The sequence below is a fragment of the Populus euphratica genome, unplaced genomic scaffold (assembly GCF_000495115.2).
Source record: "Populus euphratica unplaced genomic scaffold, PopEup_1.0 scaffold56.1, whole genome shotgun sequence".
NCBI classification, from domain to species: domain Eukaryota; kingdom Viridiplantae; phylum Streptophyta; class Magnoliopsida; order Malpighiales; family Salicaceae; genus Populus; species Populus euphratica.
This window is the reverse complement of record NW_011499930.1, coordinates 871,199-894,129: the sequence shown is the minus strand read 5'-3', so window position 1 is coordinate 894,129 and position 22,931 is coordinate 871,199. Positions and strand designations below refer to the sequence as shown.

Here is a 22,931-nt window from a genome sequence, read left to right as displayed (position 1 = left end):
CCATAAAGAGAAAGAGAGAGAAGACTAGTACAAAGAGAAAACAAAAAGGAACATAAAATGGAAGAAATATAGAAAGAAAGAGGAGTGAATATGGAAAGAGAGAGAGGCTGCAAGAGCAAAAAAAAAAGTTAATAAGATAAAAAAAAATAAGAAGAAAGAAAGTAGAAGAAGGAGAAAAGAACAGCCAAAATTTAAAGTCTCAAAAAAAGAACATGTTATCCATATCTTGAGATAAATTTTTATAAGAATATAGCAATAACAAATTCTTAGCTAAAGAGCTAGGAAATCACAGACATCAACTTTTTTCCTATTATTTATCTCATTATAATGTACTAAAAACTTGGCCCGCGTTACACTGTGAGTTAATTTTGTTTTGCATAAAAAATATATATTTTTTAAAAGTTAAGATATAAGAGTGTTGGGTCTTTTTATAAAGCTATACCTAAAAGCATAGGGTTTGTCTGCTAAGCTTGATCCAAAAGTTATATTTATAATATTAATAATAATATTAAATTTGTATAAGTTTAAATGGGTTTAGTTGCAACATCAAACCCTAGATATAAGGTCTGGCTGCAAGGTTATATTATAAAAGTATGATAATTAAAAAGAAAAAAAATTTAATATTTCAAAATGAAATTTAAAAAAGATTAATTGAAAAAAAACAATAAAACAAAGCATTATTTAGATGAATAATAGTTTACAAGGAGAGGTACAGTAAAATCCCTTATTAGATCACAATAATATAATGAACAGTAAACAAAAAAAATCATAAATTTTAATTTTTAATTAAATTGATATTAAATGATGAAATTGAAAGAAAAAACTACTTAAAAAAAGAAAAATAAATCTAAATCAACTAGTTTAACTTGTCAAATCAGGTTAACCCATCAAAAACTAAATAAAAAAATCTGAATTAATTGGGTTAACATGTCAAATCTCAAATCTATGTCATGAAAATTTAATAACTAAATGAAAAAAAAATTAATACTAACAAACTAAATTTAAAAAAATTAATTAAAAAGAAAAAAAAAATACTAAACAAAAAAAGATTAATTTAAAAGAAAAAAACAAAGAAAAAAGCCTACATGAAGAAAAAAACTACAGAAAAAGGAAAAAAATTGAATTAATTGGGTTGACTCTTCAAATCAAGTTAACCCATTAAACTTAGGATTTATGTTATGAAAATTTAATAACTGAATAAGAAAAAAAAAATTACAGGTTCAAAATTAGCTGGGTAAACTCGTTAAACTTGGGATTCTTGTCATGAAAGTTTAATAACTAAATAGAAAATTTTAACATTAATAAACTAAATTAAACAAAAAAATTGATTAAAAAGAAAAACCATAAAAAAAATCCTATATCATCATTTTTCTCTTATTTAATTTTCTTACATTCTGTTAAGAATTTAATTTGTAAATATTAAATTATAATGTAAGTGATGAATTAGCCTTGAACTTATTGCATATAATTATCTGAAATACGTATTAAAATCCATTGCACCTTTGGTAAAAATCCAACTAGATGTAGCTTAATTGTTAGGATAAACAATCAAAGGATCAATTGTCATGATGAAAGAGTTTATAAAGTGCTCAAACCTCTTTAAAATGGCCCCAACTGGAATGAGAAGAAAAGGGAAGAGAAATAAAAAAGAGAAACAATAGTTCAAAAAACAATAATATAAGAAAAATGGATAAGTAAAAAGAAGTGAGAAGCCATAAAGAGAAAGAGAGAGAAGACTAGTACAAAGAGAAAACAAAAAGGAACATAAAATGGAAGAAATATAGAAAGAAAGAGGAGTGAATATGGAAAGAGAGAGAGGCTGCAAGAGCAAAAAAAAAAGTTAATAAGATAAAAAAAATAATAAGAAGAAAGAAAGTAGAAGAAGGAGAAAAGAGCAGCCAAAATTTAAAGTCACAAAAAAAATAATCTATTATTAATATCATGAGATAAATCTTTATAAGAATATAGCAACAACAAATTCTTAGCTAAAGAGCTAAGAAATCACAGGTATCAACTTTTTTTTCCTATTACTTATCTCATTATAATGTACTAAAAATATGATCCGCGTTACGCTGTGAGTTAATTTTGTTTTGCATATATATATATATATATATATATAAAGTTAAGATATAAGAGTGTTAGATCTTTTCACAAAGGTATCTCTAAGAGCATCATGGGGTTTGTCTGCTATACCTGACCTAAAAGTTATATTTATAATATTAATAATACTATTAAACTTGTATAAGTTTAAATGGGTTTAATTGCAACATCAAACCCTAGATATGGGTTTGGCTGCAAGATCATGTTATAAAAGCGTAATAATTAAAAAAAATTAATATTTCAAAATGAAATTATTACAGAATAAAATTTAAAAAATAATTAAAAAGAAAAAAACAATAAAACTAAGATTTACTCTAATAAATAGTGTTTTGCAATGGGAGGTATAATAAAATCTCCTCATAAAATTACATAATCTAATTAATAGTAAATAAAATAAATCATAAAGTTTAATTTTTAATCAAATTGATATTAAAAGATGGAATTGAAAGAAAAAACTACTTAAGAAAAAGAAAAGAAAATTTAAATCAACTGGTTTAACTCGTTAAATCAGGTTAACCCATCAAACATATTATTCTCGTCATGAGATGTGATGACTAAATAGCAAAAAATTTAATGTTAAAAAATTAAATTAAATAAAAAAAAGATTAATTAAAAAGAAAAAAACAAAGAAGAAAAAACCTATAAGACTCATGAAAGAAAGAAAAATCTAAATTTTTTGGGTTAACTCGTCAAAACAGGTTGTTAGTCCATCAAACTTGAAATCCGTGTCATCAAAATTTGGTAACTAAATAAAAAAAAAGACTAAAAATTAACAATTTAAATTAAATAAAAAAATTAATTAAAAAAAAAAAAGAAGCAAAAACACAAAAAAAAATAAAGGAATTAGCCTTTTCACTATAGACTGTATTATGCAGTCCACAATAAAAAGGTAGTGCCTTTTAGTTATAGTTAATTACAATATTCAAAGATGAAATTAAAAGAAAAAACCAATGAAAAAAAGAAAAAAAATCTGAATTAACCAGGTTAACCCACCAAATCAGGTTAACCCGTCAAACCTGTGATTTATATCACAAGAACGCGATTACTAAATAGAAAAAAAAATTAATATTAATGAACTAAATTAAACAAAAAAATTAATTAAAAAGAAAAAAACAAAGGAAGAAAAACTTACAGGAAGAAAAAAATTAATAAAAAAAGAAAAAAATCTGAATTAATTGAGTTAACCTATCAAACCTCAGATCTGTGCCATGAAAATTTGATAACTAAATAGAAAAAAATTAATATTAATAAACTAAATTTAAAAAAATTAATTAAAAACAAAAAAAAACAAAAAAAAAACAAAAAACAAAAATACTAAACAAAAAAAGATTAATTTAAAAGAAAAAAAAGCTTACATGAAGAAAAAACTACAAAAAAGGAAAAAAAATTAAATTAACTGGGATGAGTCTTCAAACCAAGTTAACCTATTAAATTTACGATTTGTGTCATGAAAGTTTGATAACTGAATAAAAAAAAATTACGGATTGATTCAAAATTAGCTGGGTAAACCTGTCAAACCCGAGATTCTTGTCATGAAAGTTTGATAATTGAATAGAAAAATTTAACATTAATAAACTAAATTAAACAAAAAAATTAATTAAAAATAAAAACCATAAAAAAAAAATCTGGGTTAACTTGTTAAACCCAGAATCTGTGTAATGAAAGTTTAATAACTAAATAGAAAAAAATTAATATTAACAAACTAAATTAACCAAAAAAATATTCTTTAAAAAAGAGAAGAAAAAAGCAAAAAAAATAACTATCCAGCCTTTTCACCGTGGATAAATTATAATATTAAAAGTTGAAATTGGAAGAAAAAACTAATGAAGAAAAAAATGAATTAATTGGATTAACCCATCAAATCAGGTTAACTTATCAAACTTCAGATTTGTATCATGAGAGTATGATAACTAAATAGAAAAAAATTAATATTAATGAACTAAGTTAAACAAAAAAGGTTTAATTAAAAAGAAAAAAACAAAGAAAAAAAACTTACAGGAAGAAAAAAACTAATGAAAAAAAAGAAAAAAATTCTGAATTAATTAGATTTTTAATACAAATCTGAAATCTGTATCATAAAATTTTGATAACTAAATAGAAAAATTTTTAATATTAACAAACTAAATTTTAAAAAATAATTAAAAAGAAAAAAAAAAAGAAAAAAAGCCTACATGAAAAAAAAAACTAATGAAATATTTTTTTGAATTAACTAGGTTAATCCTTTAAATCATTTTTTTTTAAATTAACTAGGTTAATCCTTTAAATCAGGTTAACCTATCAAAGTTGAGATTTGTATTATGAAAATTTAATAACTGAATAGAAAAAAAAATTACAAGTTAACCCAGAATTAGCTGGGTTAACCCGTTAAATCCAACATCCGTGTCATGAAAGTTTGATAACTAAATAGAAAAATATTTAACATTAACAAACTAAATTAAATAAAAAAATTTAAATTAACCAGTCAAATCTAAAATCGATATCATGAAAGTTTTATAATTAAATAAAAAAAATTATCATTAACAAACAAAACAAAACAAAAAGAAATATTCATTAAAATAAAAGAAAAGAAAAAAAAACAAAGCTTAAAAAAAGAAAAAAGTAAAATACACACACACAGATAGCTTAGTCTTTTAACCTTGGATTCACTATTCAGTCTATAGTAAAAAATGAGCTATTTTACTTATAGTAATAATAGTAAAATCCCTCAGCATGTTAATTTATGAACCCGTTGTACTTTGGTTTGGCTTTGATTTGGTGGGATGCTTCTTTCTCCTACGAGGTGCAAGTGATGAACCCTAGAGTTTTCATGCATATGAACATGTGGATCTTATAAAGAAATGAGGGAAAAGGCTTCAAGGTTTTGGTTGCATAACGTACTTTGACAAGCCTGGAAGATAGGAGTGTTGTGCCTTTTTATAAAAGAATGATGTTTTTCGGTTGGGCTTGGTTCTCACAGGTCTGGAAGCAAAATGTGGTTTTGCCCTCTTTTTACTCTCATTGATACCCTTCTACATATGTACTTTTATGTAATAACAAGGTTGATTTTCTATTGTTGTTATCAATTTTTTAATCCCCAAATAAATAAATAAATAAAAATCAGAAAAAAATATAAAAAAATTGAAAACAATATTAGAAGAACATATATATATATATATGAAATTATTGAAGATTGATTGATGAATATCTTTATTTATGTTTGTTTCTCATTTTCACAACTTAGTTTTTAATTAGAGTCAACATCCTTTTATTAACATATATAATTTTTAATCTATATTATTATGTATGTATACCAGATTTTGAGTTTATAATTAAAAAAATACATATTTACTTTAAAATATGTTAGGAATATTTCAACACTTTTTTACATTTAAAAAAAATTTGATTTAGCCCGTATGTAAATATATTGGCATATTAATATTTTTTTTAAAGAAAAAGATGTTATCTTAGAATGTTTTTACTCAAACTAGATTTTTATTAGTCATTCAATATTTTTGGACCCAATAAGTAAATTAGGTTATAATAAATACTTCACATAATTTAATTTAAAACTCAAACTATATAAAAAATCAAGTCAAAAAAATTCAAAATTAAACCATTTGACATGGTTTAATAATACTGTCAAAATATTCACCACAACAATACATAAGTGATATGTTACTGTCATGTTTTCTAATACACTGGCATTGAAATTATCAAAATGTTAATGTTTTTTTTTTTTAAAAAAAAAATGAGACATGGTTTTGGAATAATGATATATTGAGACAAAGTGTTTTAGAATGATATAATTTTTATTTTTATTTTTATTTTAAATTGTCTAGTTTTTTGTGTATATATTTTGATTGCCTTTTTTAATTAAATAAATGGCATGGAATACTTTTTTGGGTTGAAATCAAAGATATTAATAGGAAAAATAAGATTTTTATTAGCAAATTATTCCAATGGAATATAAATTAGAGTAATATAAGTAAGTGAAAAAAATAAAAGGGCTCCAACACCGCAAGATTGAATATCTTTATTTGTGCTTGTTTCTCATTTCCACAATTTGGTTTTTAGTTAGCGTCAATATTCTTTTATTAGTATATATAATCCTTAATCTAAATTATTAAATATATACATTAGATTTTGAGTTTATATATATATATATATATACACACACACCTAAAAATATTTAAATGTTTTTTTACATTTAAAAAAATTAATTTAACTCGCAGTGTAGGTAAATATATAGTTACGCAGAATTTAGCCAGCAAAAAATGATATGGTTTTAATGAAGAGGTGTCGGATTGGGAGTCCATCTATGCTTTAATATTACATAAATTAGCATTTTAGGAAAAGCAAATTGGTGAGCACATTATCTACATAGGAAATAATCTTCGTCGTGGTTTAGAAAGCATACACCGGTGGGCTCATCAAGCTAGAAGTTGTCTTTGATATTGGTTTTTCAATTTCTAAGTCTTTGGAGTTTTTTATCTCATATAAAAAATATAATATAAATTTAAATTATAAAATCATAAAATTAAATATAATTTTTTAACAAATTATATATTAATAATTTTATCCAAGTAATAAATAAAAATATAACATAATAAAAATAAAAATAAAATAAATAATAAAAAAGTTCAAGCACCTTAAAATAAATAGTTTAAATCAAATTTGTACATAGTTTAAATAATTTAAAAATACAATACAATACAATTATATCTATAAAATTTCATTAACTAAAAATTAATAAATATAAAACAACTAATATGTTGATGTGTCATGTAAATTAAAATCATCTTTATTATCTCTATTTTTCTCATTTTTTTAAAATATTTATCAAAATCATTACTATCTAGAGAATTATTACTACTATTATCAATATCAATACCAATATTATAAATATTAATGATATTATTAATACCAATATTATTAATAATATTTAACTTAAAACTCATCGAATTATCTGGATTGATATATCAGTTTAAATCGCTAAGTTATATTGAAGCATCATCTTTATTGCAAGTGGTATTTTTTTAGATGCTATGTATTTAGCAATTCAATAATTAATTCAAATAACTAGAAAGCGGTTCTAATAACTTATTTTATTAGTTATTAACTTAATTAATCATCCTATAATTATTAATATTATAGTATAACTACAGCTTTAAAGCCTCATAACATTCTTTTATTATTATTTTTATCAACTAATTGATATGGTTAATTAGATTGGATGTTGGTTTCCAGAGATGGTTAAAATACAAAGATCTCACGTTGTCGGTCATTTAGGTCATAAAGTTTCATGTGATGTTGAATTCTTCATTATATTTAGATTTATATATGCTCAGTTTTATATAGCTCAAAAAAGAAAAAAAAAATGCTATTATCAAAATTTATATAGTTTTGCTTGTCTTCTAAATTGTTACTATATTTTTCCTGTTTGTTATTGTCTGTTTTCTGAATAATTACTGTTTTATTATTTACATGTTTTTGATTTATGTATTTTATTTTTTTAACAAGCACGCTTATAAAATATTTAATAATCTAACACCTTATTTATTTAAATTTTTTTATGCTAAGTTTTATATAATTTAAACAAGGAAAAAACCTAGTGTTATTGTCAAATTCTATCTGTTATTGTATATCAGACCCACATTGGATTTTGAAAGATCAGCTGGTAGCATAGGTTTAACGTAGAGGAAGGACAAGGATTTAGCAAATGTATATAAATTAACTTCTAAAATTGTGTAATTCTATGAGTTCAGCTTGCTATTTTGACAACAATGGTATAGACCTTTTTTCCCTAGTCATCTCCCTGGTGGCTAATTAGTATTTTATATCCTCTCCATTTTCATTAAATAAAACAAAATGAGGTTCAAGATTGCTTTACATGAATTTGTTTATGAAGTATTTGAATCTTCGAACTTTGTATCACTGACTTGGTTTCCATGCGACAAAAATGATAAATGAGCTATCCATCTACCAGTTTATTGCTAGACTAGCAGGTAGACCACACACACACAGATACATGTAAAGATTTATGTATGCCCGGAGGCAGATTGACTGGTAGATGTCTCAAGGCTCTCATCAGGTGCACTACTCACAAGTCAAGGGATGTGAAAAGCAGATGAACACCATACCCGAAATAGTTTGTTGCTACAACAAAGATATGTACAAATTATTTAATGATAACGACTTTGTTAACTCAGAGTATGCTTCAATTCTTCAACTTCTAATGCAAACAGCAGAAAGTGAGAAATGAGGGCATTTTATTGGCCTGACTGGTAGGCTTGATCAAAATATAGTTTCCCACCTTACACATTTTCCATATAAATTAGAAAGTGGACCGATCAAATAATCACTTGCGTCAGAAATGGATTCCAAGAAATCCCAAATGTCTCTGATAATTTTCTTGCTTCTAGCTTTACTGACATGCATGTCTTCTAGCCTTCCTGGCGAGCACCCCATTGTCGTCAATGACTTCAGCGAGCTTGTTTCGGAGGAAAACATCATTGAAATCTTTCGACAGTGGAGAGATAGGCATCAGAAGGTGTACGAACATGCAGCAGAGTCGGAGAAGAGGTACCGGAATTTTAAGAGGAACTTGAAATATATAATTGAGAAAGCTGGAAAGAAAACAGCTGCTTTGGGGCACAGGGTCGGATTGAACAAGTTTGCGGACTTGAGCAATGAGGAGTTCAAGGAGCTTTATTTGTCAAAGGTGAAGAAACCCATCAACAAAAGGAGCATTGCAAGAGACTGGAGGCAGAGAAACTTGCAGACGTGTGACGCACCTTCCAGCTTTGATTGGAGGAAGAAGGGAGTGGTCACTGCTGTCAAGGACCAAGGAGACTGTGGTAAGTTTCGTCATATACTCTTTACCTGAATATGGGTTTTTTAAGTCCCGATATGCGGCATTTTCCAAAAACAAATGACTTTACCAGCAATTGTGTGAGAGAACAATAATGTGGATTCGCTGCTCATGAAATGTTCACAGGAAGTTGTTGGTCATTCTCTACCACCGGAGCCATAGAAGGCATAAATGCTATTGTAACTGGTAACCTAATCAGCCTCTCAGAACAAGAGCTTGTTGATTGTGATACAACCAATTATGGGTGTGAAGGAGGCTACATGGACTATGCTTTTGAATGGGTTATCAATAATGGTGGGATTGACACCGAAGCTAATTATCCGTATACCGGTGTTGATGGTACCTGCAACACGACCAAGGTTTGGTTCCTCTCATTAGTATAACCCCTTGATTAATGCTAATTTATACTAAATACGTTGAATTTACAAGATTAAGAACTTCCTTATCCTAGAGCATGTAAATGAATGTTCTCTTTTCAAAAAAAATTACAATAAACCTCATTAATGGTGTTTCTATTTGATTAGGAGGAAATAAAAGTTGTATCCATCGACGGTTACACAGATGTAGATGAAACGGACAGTGCCCTCTTGTGTGCTACTGTGCAACAACCCATCAGTGTTGGCATGGATGGTTCTGCGCTAGATTTCCAGCTATATACTGGTGTAAGCATCTCTGATTCTCTACCATGGTTGGAACTTCAGATCGTTGTAAGAAAATGTTGTTTATTAGATTGTTGTGACATAAACAGGGAATCTATGATGGTGACTGCTCTGATGATCCGAACGACATTGATCATGCTGTTTTGATAGTCGGTTACGGTTCAGAAAATGGTGAAGATTATTGGATAGTGAAGAATTCATGGGGCACGGAGTGGGGAATGGAAGGTTATTTTTATATAAAGAGGAACACTGATTTACCATATGGTGTTTGTGCAATCAATGCCGAGGCCTCATATCCAACCAAAGAATCTTCTTCTCCATCTCCAACTAGCCCCCCATCGCCACCATCACCTCTGTCTCCGCCGCCGCCAACACCGGTGCCACCGCCCCCTTGTCCTCAACCAAGTGACTGTGGAGACTTCGCCTACTGCCCGAGTGACGAGACTTGCTGTTGCATTCTCAAGGTCTTTGACCACTGCATTGTCTACGGTTGCTGTCAATATGAGAATGCTGTCTGCTGCGCCGACTCCGTGTACTGCTGTCCTGGTGATTACCCCATTTGTGACGTCGAAGAAGGGCTCTGCCTCAAGGTAAGAAATTCTAATCTGGCAGCAAAAATGATAGATGTCAAGCTATCAATTCAGATTTTTTAAGCCATTTTTCCAAATTTTATAAAATTTTATGGCATAAAGGAAAGGTGTTTTATGGGAAATTTCACGTGTGTGTGTGTGTGTGTGACAGAGCCAAGGAGATTACCTGGGAGTGCCTGCAAGCAAGCGACATCTGGCGAAGCACAAGTTTCCCTGGACTAAGTTAGAGGAAAAAACGAAAACAGACCGGCAAGCTCTCCGGTGGAAGAGGAACCCCTTCGATGCAATGCGCTGAAACACACGCTTGGAGTAAAATCTGAGATCCCTTGATCTTTGCTGCCGTTTCATGTTCTTCGCAGGCAGGCATTCCTGCTATGAACATTTATTTATTTTAATGGACAATTATTCATGTACGCAACAGCCAGCGGTTAAAAGCAGAGAAAAAATTACAGGGGATATTAATGTTCTTTTTTTTGTTTCTGTGGCTTTAGCTTCATTTTCCATTTATAGACTCTCTTTTTCCGGATTTGATCAGCTTTTTTCTATTATTATTATTATTGTTATTATTATTGAATTAGTTATGTGTGAATCAAGTTGCTCAAGAAAATAAAATTTTGACCTGGGTTTTTCGAGTTAAAATCTTGATCAATTTAATTAGTAAGCCGACCTGGCTCCAAGTCTCAAATTTTCCAAAACAGCACCCAAGCTGGTGAGCACGAGTTGTATAAGGTCAGTTGAATCCACTCAATTTGCAAAGCAGTGTGGCTGAAATGTTCAAACTGTGTCAAACTGTTGAGATAGTTGGGATTGTTATGCTTTTTAAAGTAATTTTTTAATTAAAAATATATTAAAATAATATTTTTTTAGATTTTGTATGTAAGTACATTAAAATCATAAAAAAATATTTATTTAATATTATTTAAAACAAAAAATATTTTTTAAAAAAATATTTAAAAATAAATAAATATAAAAAACAATATGACACCAGACGAAGCCCGTTATCATACAATAGAGGCATCCAAAAAGCCACGTAGTGCTGCAGGAATGCCACTTCCATGGAATTCTTTTCATGTTAAGCATCATCAGTTGAGTTTCCTGATTAATCTCTCTCCATAGTATTAATTTTTTATTTTTTTTATTTTTCTTATATCTTGAACAATTACTAGTAGTATTTTTTATTGATTTATATACGTGTGTGTACGCGTATATATATATATCGTCGTGTTCCTGCTATTTGTTCCTTTGCAAGTCTCCATTTTGCCCAAGTCCTAACAACCAAACTATCCTCGGTGGTTCCTGCTATTTGTTCATTTCAAGTGTCATTTTGGTCACTTCAAAATGCAGATTTTGCTTTCCACTTTCTTCCATTTTTATCAACAGCAGAAAACGAGAAATGATGAAGATGTTGTGTTGAGCGTGCTGACTGTTAGTTAGGCACTCTTTTCCCAGGCTTTAGCTGTATAAATCAGAACGTAGATTACTCTACAAATCAGTTGTAGCCCAGTTTCTGATAAATGGAGTCCCAGAAACCAAAACTGACCCTTTTCATATTTTTGCTCCTAGCTCCACTGGCATGCCTCTCTTCCGGCCTTCCTGGTGAGAACTCCACCGTGAGCAGCGACCTCCACGAGGGTCTTACAGAGGAAGGCATCACTGAAGTCTTTAAACTATGGAAAGAGAAGCACCGGAAGGTGTACAAGCACGCAGAGGAGGCAGAAAGGAGGATCGGAAACTTTAAAAGGAACTTGAAATATATAATCGAGAAGAATGGGAAGGGAAAATCAGGTTTTGAGCATAAGGTGGGACTGAATAAGTTTGCTGATTTGAGCAATGAGGAGTTCAGGGAAATGTATTTGTCAAAGGTGAGAAAACCCATCACCACTGAAGAGAAGAGGACGCACAGACACCTGCAAACGTGCGATGCTCCTTCTAGCTTGGATTGGAGGAACAAGGGGGTTGTCACTGCTGTTAAGGACCAAGGCGACTGTGGTAATTCTCTGTTTCTTTAGACTATGCATCGCATTCTTTAATTTGTTTACTCAGTAACAAATAATTAGCTAATAACTTTATATCGGTTATCGTCAATTGTATTAAAATGAACTGAGCCCCGCGCGCACCGTTTCAGGCATTTCTCTTCCTTTATTTCAGTTTCTTCATCTTTCCCTTCAATTTTGAAGTCAGTCAGTATCTTAAAACTTGAGTGCGTGTATACCTGTGTGTTTACCTTAAGAAAAAGTAAATAACTTTTATTTAAATATATGTGTAATTAGGTAATTTGGTCTCATAATATAAAGTAAGATAAAAATGTCAAAAATTAGTATATTATTTACTTTTTTTTACATGGCACGTTTTTAATAATTACAAGCGAGAGTTTTACTTGAATTGGAAGTTTAAATCAATTATTCATTTAGTGATTTCAATTTACTGCATATTACTTGTGTATGGTATTCAATGCTTAAAAAACTTTTCCTCCATTCTCTTATAGTCTTTTTAGGCCTCAACATTTTTTCATAGGTTAACTTGTTAATCCAATATTTAATAGAATTAATATTTAAATTAGTTTAAATTAAAAAAAATCTTAATTTATTTGATTAAATATCTAATTCAACTTCACAATCAAATCAATTTTTTAATATTTAAATCAAGTTTTATTCTAAATCAACTTTAATTCTAAATCAAATTTTATAATAATATCACCTATGACAATCAAATCAATTTTTTTAATATTTAAATCAACTTTAATTATAAATCAAATTTTATAATAATATCACCTATATCTTATAGCAATTCTTAACTGAAATCCTAAATCCTACAACAATAATCAAATAAAGAAAAAAAATTTATATAACAATTTAAAATTGCCACGTTGTACTTAATACAATGTTAATTAAAATAAGAAAAAGTCTATACAAACACAAAATTATAAATATTGCTAAGTATGTGACAGATAAGGCATGATGTTATGCAAGTGATTTATAAAATCATTATTATATTGTCTATGATTTGTATGTATAACTATTTTTATTTTTATTTTGTTTTTGCACTAGATACATCCATTCTAGTTTTGTTGTTCTGTGCTGTTCTGGTCGGTGACGTAAAAGTCTTACGCCCCCTTCTTCGTTGACTGGTAGGCGCGTATCCATCTGCTAGGAAAATTAATAGGATTGGTTGCTTTGGTGTGGCTTGTCTTCGGCCTCGTAGGCATTCCAAGTCCCTAGGCATAATTCTCTTATCTAACGAGAAGGGTGGACTTCTTGGTAACCAATTTAGGATGTCTGTCGTTGTTTGAAAAATATTATGCATATATATTTCAGAAAAAAAACATTTTATTTAGTTGACAAAAAAAAAATACTTTGTTTTTTTTTTTAAACAATAATTGCATATCACTTTACTGTATTTGTCATGAAATTTATAAAACTATAATGCTACTAGACATCATCAATGAAAGAGCCAAAAGAAAGAGTAAAAAATATTATATATATATATATAAATTATCTCCTCAACTTTTTTCCATGTTTTTTAAATAAAAAAACTAAAAATATTAATATTAAGTGAGTTGCCAGATGCTCTGGAAAGCCAAATCCTTTTCTATGTAGACAGGGGCTAGGTTTAGCATTTGACTCCCAATAAACATTTATTAGTAAAAGAAAAGGGATTGATTGACTTCTATACTGTTTTTTTTTTTTAAAAAAAACTATTGTAATGAACATTTGCATAATTTTAAAACTAACCATTAGATGATTAAAAATATAATCATACAAGGACTTTAAAATGTTTTTTTTTTTATTATTATTATAAAGAGCAAACCATGTTTTTACAAAAAAAAAAATTAAAAGGAGGACCAATTTGCAAATAAGAAATAAAATATAGCTAGGGACTAAAATATATTTTTCCAAAGTTATAGTAATTCTCCATTACATTACTTTATAAAATTAAGGCATGTCAAATATACCTCGTTTCAATTTTGCATCCAAATTATTTTTATATTAATTTTAACATTACATTATTTTGATTTTTCAATAAACATTTATGTTAGAATCATTCAATAATGCATGTCATTCTATTTATTTATGTGTTTTAAAAGTATTTTTTAAAAAAATTAATTTTTTTTATTTTTTTATTTACTTCAAATTAATATATTTTTAGTGTTTTTAAATTATTTTAATGTGTTGATGTCAAAAATATCTTTTTTAACATTATTAGCATGCATTTTAACATGAAAAATTCTTTGAAAAATAACATTATTAGCATGTATTTTAACATGAAAAATTCTTTGAAAAATAACCACAACAATACTTTTATAAAATGATATTTTTTTTTCTAAAACAAAAGCATAATTTGGATGAAAATTAATATGGATGGAAAGTGTTAAAAATTAATGGAAGATTTTTAAGTGAGTTTTTTTAAATTTAATGGTAAAATTGATAAAAAAAAAAGTGTTTACTTATAATAAAATTGAAATCATTTATACAATCGAATGGTATTTTTGAGATTTGTCCCAAAAATTACACAGCAAACAAATTAAAGTAATGAATCATTCAATTCATCCAAAAATTTTCATTACATTGTATAATTTATTACCTTACTTTACATCAAATCAAGGCATAACTGTAGTATTGCGAAGCCTTTGGGTCATTTTATCCTTAGGATATAATAATTGAGAGTGTTGTAGAAGTTGTTTTATAAAATATTTTTTATTTAAAATTATATTAATAATATTTTTTTATTTTAAAAAATTTATTTTTAATATTAATATATTAAAATAATTTAAAAATACTAAAACTCAGACTGAGTCTAAATATTCAAAAAATCAGCAACTACACCTTTAAATTTTGTTCCTGCCCTCCTGTTAATGTATGGAGATTGTGGCCTCGATTATCAATTAAAAAAAAAAAAGTCTCAATCTTAGTTCCAGTTAATAGCTCCTCCGCCTTCCCTGTGTAAAATTGTAGTTCCCAAAGTATGGAGTCTTTGATGTCTAAAAGGATAGATTATCAAACCTTTTTCACTTTACAAATGTGCATTCCCTGTTTTTGTTCACAGGAAGTTGTTGGTCATTCTCTGCAACTGGGTCCATAGAAGCAATAAACGCCATGGTCACTGGAGACCTAATTAGCCTTTCAGAACAGGAACTTGTGGATTGTGATACAACCAATAATTATGGGTGTGAAGGAGGCGACATGGACTACGCGTTCCAATGGGTTATAAGCAATGGTGGGATTGATACAGAAGCTGATTATCCTTATACGGGTGTTGATGGCACCTGCAACACAGCGAAGGTTTTGCTCCTCTGTATATATAACCACTCCTTAATGTTTATTCAGAGTCAAATTATTTTGTTTTTGGAAAAGAAAATTATCATATCTCGTCTCTGTCTTATTATGTCCCTTCTATTTGATTAGGAGGAAAAGAAAGTGGTATCCATTGATGGGTATGTAGATGTAGATCCATCAGATAGTGCCCTCCTCTGTGCTACTGTGCAACAACCCATCAGTGTTGGTATGGATGGTTCTGCGCTAGATTTCCAGCTATATACTGGTGTAAGCATCTCTTCTCTTGCATGGAACTCCAGATCGTTGTTAAAAAGTGTTGTTTATTGGATTGTTGTGACATGATCAGGGAATCTATGATGGTGACTGCTCTGGTGATCCGAACGACATTGATCATGCTGTTCTGATAGTTGGTTATGGTTCAGAAAATGGTGAAGATTATTGGATAGTGAAGAATTCATGGGGCACGGAGTGGGGAATGGAAGGTTATTTTTATATAAGAAGAAACACTAGCAAACCCTACGGTGTTTGTGCAATCAACGCCGACGCCTCTTATCCGACAAAAGTGCCTTCGCCACCGTCACCACCATCTCCGCCACCACCACCATCACCACCACCACCACCACCATCACCACCAGTTCCACCTCCTCCATGCCCTCAACCAAGTGACTGTGGAGACTCCTCCTTCTGTCCGAGTGATGAGACATGTTGTTGCATTCTTAAGCTTTTTAGTTCCTGCATAATCTATGGCTGCTGCCCATATGAGAATGCTGTTTGCTGCGCTGAATCTACATACTGCTGCCCTAGTGATTACCCGATTTGTGATGTCGATGATGGGCTCTGCCTCAGGGTAAGATTTCAAACAGACCTTTAGAATGCTTGAAGATACAGAAGCAAGAGTGTCACAGGGACAGATCTTTAGCTCAAAATTTCAGCTCCTATACGGCGGTCTAGTGAAAAATTAAGCTATTAGTTCAAGGTCTTAGAAATCATTAAGCCATGGTTTTTAAATCTCATGGGAATTTGACTAACCTGTTTATGCATGACAGGGCCAGGGAGATCACCTTGGAGTGGCAGCGCGCCGGCGACACATGGCTAACTACAAGTTTCCATGGACCAAGTTTGAGGAGAAAAAGGAAACAAACCAACCTGTTCTTCAATGGAAGAGGAGCCTTCGCTGCAATGCGCTGAATTACATGGAATAGAATTCGTAATCCTTCAGCCAAATCAATGTTGTCATTACTCTTAGCACTTGTTCTTCTTCCGAGTAGGCATTTGGCCATCCATGCTCTGCCTAACATCAGTGGACGACGATGCGTGTTGCAGGCTATATAAAGCAGAACGAATAAGGTAAGGGAAATTGAGATTGGACTTTCTTTGAATCTTTACAGAGACAACAATTTGTATTTTTCCTTTCAGACTTTCCGTTATTTATCGTGGCTTTTAATTTTATTTTCAAGCCATGTTCAGTATTGTTATGTTAGTCCTTTTAATTTAGTTTCTGAGATTCAACATGATTGACATGCTTCAAAATTGCATTTTGTCTCAATTTTGAACAGCTAACTTTCTCTACCATTAGCCCCAGGTTTTTCCTAGATTGTTGAAAGATTTCTTAACAAAACAAAAAACAAGAGAAAGGGGAAAAAAGAAAAAAGAAATACACTTTTTTTAATGGGAAAATCACTTAGGAAATCCTACACCCCTTTTATTTTAAATACCAAGAATAATTTAGGAAAATTTAATTTCAAATCCAATAACAACATTTTTCTTGGTCATATTTCTACTAGCGAATATATATAATCATATATTTTTAGTAGTTGAAGACTCTATGGATGTTGTATTTGATGAGCTAGCCCTTTCGATCCTAAAAAAATAAAAGAAATTGGTGTAGATATTATCTTTGATAGGTTAAACCTAAATGAAGATTAAAAAGATACCATGGTTAAGAATGATAAAAGAAAAGATTTTATATTGAAAACTCAACAAAATAATCAACATTATCAATGAGAACCTTTACAAAGTCTTCCCAAAGTAATCCTACAACCGAAAGGAGTTTCACAAGATGTTATAATTGGTGATCCAATAAGTAGAGTAAAAACAGAATCCTTTATAATAAATCAAGTTGGTAATGTTGCTTTCATTTATAAACTTGAACTTGAGAATAATGATGAAACCTTGAGTGATGAGTATTGGATACCCTTAGTGCAAGAATAACTTGATCAATTTAAAATAACTCAAATATGACACTACCAAAAAATTAGTGAAAAACTAATAGAATTATCAATAGAATTTTTTTTAGTAATTTTTACCGACAAATATAATTATGTCTTTCATTTTATCGGTTTATATCGACAGACTTTTGCTATCGATAATAATTACCGACGGTGTAGATTCCATCAACAATACAGTTGGTATATACCGATGGAATATATAAAATTTTAAAAAGAAAAAAATAGTGTGATGACGTGGAATTTTTTCAGACAATATTACCGACGGAATGACCAAGGGATTCATATTGGGATCTCCATACAGTAACATGGCCTATTCATCGTCAAGATTACTGACGGGTATACTAACGAGATGTGTCTGTTGATAATTTCATTAGTAAAAGCCAATAAATAAACACTATGCCGACTCTTTCCTCCTCTATTTCTCCTGGTTCTTCCTGATCCCAACTCTCCCCTCCCAAACTGCAACCAACCATCCCAACTCTCCCACTCTTCTCAACACAAACACTCAAGTTTCTTATACTTTTGTACGTGATCACAACATCTATTCTTCGATTAATTTATTGTGGATTTTATCATTTTTTGTAAGTAAATCTATAGGGCGAATAATAATTTTGTGAGGAGAGTATGGGAGAAGCACACGACAACTAGGTAATGTCAAAAATAATATAATTTTTTGTTTTATAATTTTATTTTCTAAATTCTAATTTGTTACTATGAAAGTAGGTTATGTGATTTTTGGTATGACACAAAAATAAAAGAAGCAAAAAGATATGCGAGAGATAACTGTCTAGAAGGCTGGAATGAGTTGGTGGTTTGGCAGGAATTCAAATCGCCATTCATCTTGGGGGATATATGGATGCAATATATTGAGCACGTGACGTCTGAGCAGTTCACATGACATTCACAGTTCAATGCTAACAACTAGAACTAATAAATTCATGGTTCGGTGACCACACACACTAGCGGTTCTATTACATTTAGTGCACATGCAAAACGGATGGTAATATTAATTTAAATAAAATATATCATTAATTAATTTATTGTTGCTTATAAATATATTTAACTTGCAACCTTTTTTTTTTCCTTACAGGCTATGTCTCTTAGACATTAGCCGAGCCCAATGAAAATGTTTGTAGAGACGTATGTGCGAAGTCAAGACCGCTAAAAAGAGATGCAATAGTTTGTGGACAACCGTGCTCAACACTTTTTGATATGTTCGTATAATCATTTTATTTTGTAAGTTATTATTTTTTTAAATTGAATATGATGATTTTTTTTTAATTTTAAAGAGGCCTATAGTAGCTGATTAAGGGAGAGATATAGGGACAATCTTTCGACCCATTAGGATTTTGATCTAGATTTGTAGTGGACTCAATAAAAATCGAGTCTACGGGCTCTCCAACACAATGACTGAAAACTTGTGGGTGGCCTGTAATGTCTCAACCGTTTGAGCTCTTTATCAGTATCGAGCACTCAGTCTGAGAAGTTCATGACCTTGAAACAATAATATGAACGACTCTCAACAAATTATGATAAGTTTCGTCAAATGGTCATGAACATTAGATCAAGAATGTGTGATGATACATGTGCAGCCCTTTTTTAGCCGTACAATCCCTCTTCCTCCTCTAGCTCCACCCTTTTACTAGTTTAATTTTGTTTTTGAAACACATTAAATTCATAATAAATATTATTTAATATTATTTTTATATTTTTAATGTTTAATATAATTTTATTTGGTTAATTAGTTTTTTTACTATTAATCAATATAATATTTGAAAAAAAATTATTTATTCTAAATTATTTTTTAAAAATATTTTTAAATAAATACTGATGGCCTTACAAACAGAACAAAACCATTGGTATTTTTATCAAGAGTTGCAAAACAATTATTGTCCATGTCACAATCATTGATGGAATGTATTAGTCGGTGATTTACTGTTGATATTACCGATGGATAAAGTCCATCGATATTGTACATAGAGTTCTAAAATATTTACTGTCCACACCACAATCACTGATGAATTTGTCGTTGGTGATGTACCATTAAAAATACAAATGGAATAACTCCATTGGTAAAGTTCTAGCAGAAAATTGTTTTTTGGCACACTTCCCTTTTTTATAAGACCATCAGTGGCTTTTTTTTTTATAGAAAAAATAGTGATGAAAATGAGAATTACCAATGATCAATATTCTAACGGACGGATTTCATCAATGATGTTGTCGATAAAAATATTACCGACGAATTGTGTGTCTTACACCAACTAAATTAATCCATCGATAAAACTGTTTAATAGTATAATGTAAAAATTAGTCCCTAGGCACAAAAAAAGTTGTTCAAAACAAAGCATAACTGGTTACACAAGATTACAAACTAAGAAAAAAGCATAGCTTATGATGAGACCTATGCCTTGTAACTAGAATGGAATCAATGCATATGTTGCTTGCATCCCCATATATTAAAAATCTTAAAATTCTTTAAATATATGTTAAAAGTACATTTCTAAATGGTTACATTCACGAAGAAGACTAAATACACCATTATTTAAAAATTGTTTTAGATTATAAGTTGACTTTAAAAGTCTTATTCACATTGTGTTTTTAGCCATCCTCGACAAAACCTATAATTTGTTCCATTTTCTTCTTCTTGTAATTCTCTATTAAAAAAAGCAGTCTTTACATTAGTTTGATGTAATTCAAGTTTCAAGTTAGCTACTATAACTAGAATCAATTTTATCAAGGCAAACCTTACAATAGATGAAAATATGTCCTTATAATCAATTTCTTCATGTTATGTGTATCATTTAGCATTTAATCAAGTCTTATATTTTTTTTACACTATTATCAGTTTTTCGCTATGTTTTAACGAACTTTTTATTCCCAGTAGCCCTGCATCCTTTTAGCTAATCAATCAATTTTTAAACTTGGTTTAATAGCATAAATTCAAACTCTCTTTCCATATTTTTAATCTATTTTTCCTTATGTATGAGTTTCATTTATATTTTTTACCCCCTCTTCATCTTATGAAGTAACAATAATTACTTTATTTTTTATTTTAAAATGATCATGATGAATGTTATGATGACTAGTTCATCATAGATAAGATTGATTCATCGGTAAATCAATGAAAATATTAATCCCACTTGGACAAATAATTATAGATACACTTAAAATTAATTCATCATCCCTTAAATTACTAGCATTTAAAAGTGAGTACATTTGTATTTGCATAGTAAAAGCATCAGGCCTCCAGTTTTATAAAGAGACAAGTCTTCACCTATTTCTTTTTATCAAGGAAAACTATTATCTAAGAATAAAACATATCATGATATATATATATATATATATATATATTAGCATTAGCAGCACAATCCTAATATTTCAAAATATTCATGTCAAGTTTATGTTTTAATAGTTACGACCAACTAAAAAGATACACAACTAAGTATATATGGACGATAATAGTACATCACCCTAAGAGGTGATGAGTAAATTTATTTGTGCCATCGTTGGCATAATAATTGCAAGTAGGCTTATATTTTTTTTTCTAAATTTTATTTTGTTATAGCATTTTAAAAATAGTTAATTATTTTTTTATTGCTCTTTCATAACATAATTCTTTGAACTTATCAAATACTCTCATCCTTGATTAATTCTTAAAATTTTTATTTTCATATTTATTTAATTCTCCAAAAGATTCATGTATGTTATGAAGCAAATTAAAGCTTCTTACACAGAAGAATATTTATTCTTTAAAGTGTAAATAAATAAATAAAAACATAACCATATCAAATAAAATTATTTATATAAATAATAAAATAAACACCCTTCATATCTTGTTCTTATATTCATTGAATCACAAATATTGAATGAATTAATTACAACGAAAATTTAGCTATAGTAGTTTTTGCAAATGGGTATTTTTTGGCTGGATTATTCGTTGCCTAAAACATATATACATATCCTTAACATTGATTATATATATATATATATGTGTGTGTGTGTGTGTGTGTAACATTTTTCAAAACATGTTAAATTAAAATAGAAACAGTAACAAGTATAGATGCAATGTATTTACGTAGTTCACAATTCGTCACATATGCTTATAAATTCTAGTAGTATATATCCATTGAATTAAAGCATATATTTGAGAGTTTATGTTCCAACCTCACTAAACTTCTATTCTCTTTTTTTCTAAAATTATTTAAAAATATGTTATAAACATGTAAAATATGTTATTTAGAGTAGGAAACAAGTACTAACATGCTCTAATACTAGTGCAATAAGAAATAACAACAAAGAAATTTTTTTTTGTATCAATAGTCTAAGTATAATCACATTAAATAATAAAAATTCATACTTAATATTCATTGTACACATACTTTTTTGCAAAAATATTTTTTCTCAGAATTGGCAGAAAGTTTTCTTATTATAGTCATTTCTTTTCTTTTATTTTCTGTGGTTTTTTTTTTTGTGTATGTTAATGTTCACAAAACATATTTATAAGGGTGAATATATAGTTATAACCCTTAGCAGTCATTGCCATAATACAACCCTTCATTATAATCCTTAGCAGTCATTGGCTATCATGAATTTAATGTTAACAATAGAGACCCATTTTTGAATCATGCATGATGTTAGTAATGATATTTTCTATATATATATAAAATAATACTAATTAAATGCTGCGTTCTATAGTCAACGAAAGAGGTCGGTCCACCCCACCCCTCCTACGGGGGACCAATTTAAAGCCGCTGGCTCAACAACCGTAGCTTTTCAACTGTCTGTCCTTTGCAACGCCGCCCTCCCATAATGATTTAATCGGTTTCCCTCTCGAAATGATTTAATCGTTCAAATCATACCGGAATTTCTACCGCGGAACATTTTACTGAACCAAAAAATTGTTTTCTTTCTGGGTCACAGCGGTATGCTGTTAGTCCATTCAAAGCTAAGAAATTCGGAAAGATCCTGGCATTGCACAGGATTCATGTTTCTTGGCAATAGATGCTCAGGCAGGTGTTTTTGGGAGGGTAATAATAATTATTTTTTAAAATATATTTTGTCTGAAAATATATTAAATTAATATATTTTTTAATTTTTAAAAATTATGTTTGATATTAGAATATAAAAATGATTTGAAAGCACCTTTAAAAAAAATTTTGAAGTGAAAAATAAAAGAAATAAAAAATTTATTTTTTAACATATTTTTAAAATATAAAAACAAATAGCCTTAA

The 22,931-nt window shown here is 29.1% G+C and overlaps 2 protein-coding genes across 2 annotated transcripts; both read left to right on the top strand.

Moving 5' to 3' along the window:
* The first annotated feature begins 8,280 nt into the window (after positions 1-8,280).
* Positions 8,281-10,730, top strand: LOC105136000 (low-temperature-induced cysteine proteinase-like). Its single transcript, XM_011041134.1, has 5 exons — positions 8,281-8,936; positions 9,077-9,309; positions 9,475-9,612; positions 9,699-10,199; positions 10,351-10,730. Exons 1-5 carry the CDS (start codon positions 8,453-8,455, stop codon positions 10,492-10,494), a joined length of 1,500 nt encoding a protein of 499 aa, XP_011039436.1. The 5' UTR covers positions 8,281-8,452; the 3' UTR covers positions 10,495-10,730.
* Positions 10,731-11,440: 710 nt separating this feature from the next.
* On the top strand, positions 11,441-16,988 carry LOC105135999 (low-temperature-induced cysteine proteinase-like). The gene is made up of 5 exons (XM_011041133.1): positions 11,441-12,188; positions 15,243-15,478; positions 15,602-15,739; positions 15,819-16,319; positions 16,519-16,988. Exons 1-5 carry the CDS (start codon positions 11,714-11,716, stop codon positions 16,672-16,674), a joined length of 1,506 nt encoding a protein of 501 aa, XP_011039435.1. The 5' UTR covers positions 11,441-11,713; the 3' UTR covers positions 16,675-16,988.
* Positions 16,989-22,931: the final 5,943 nt, after the last annotated feature.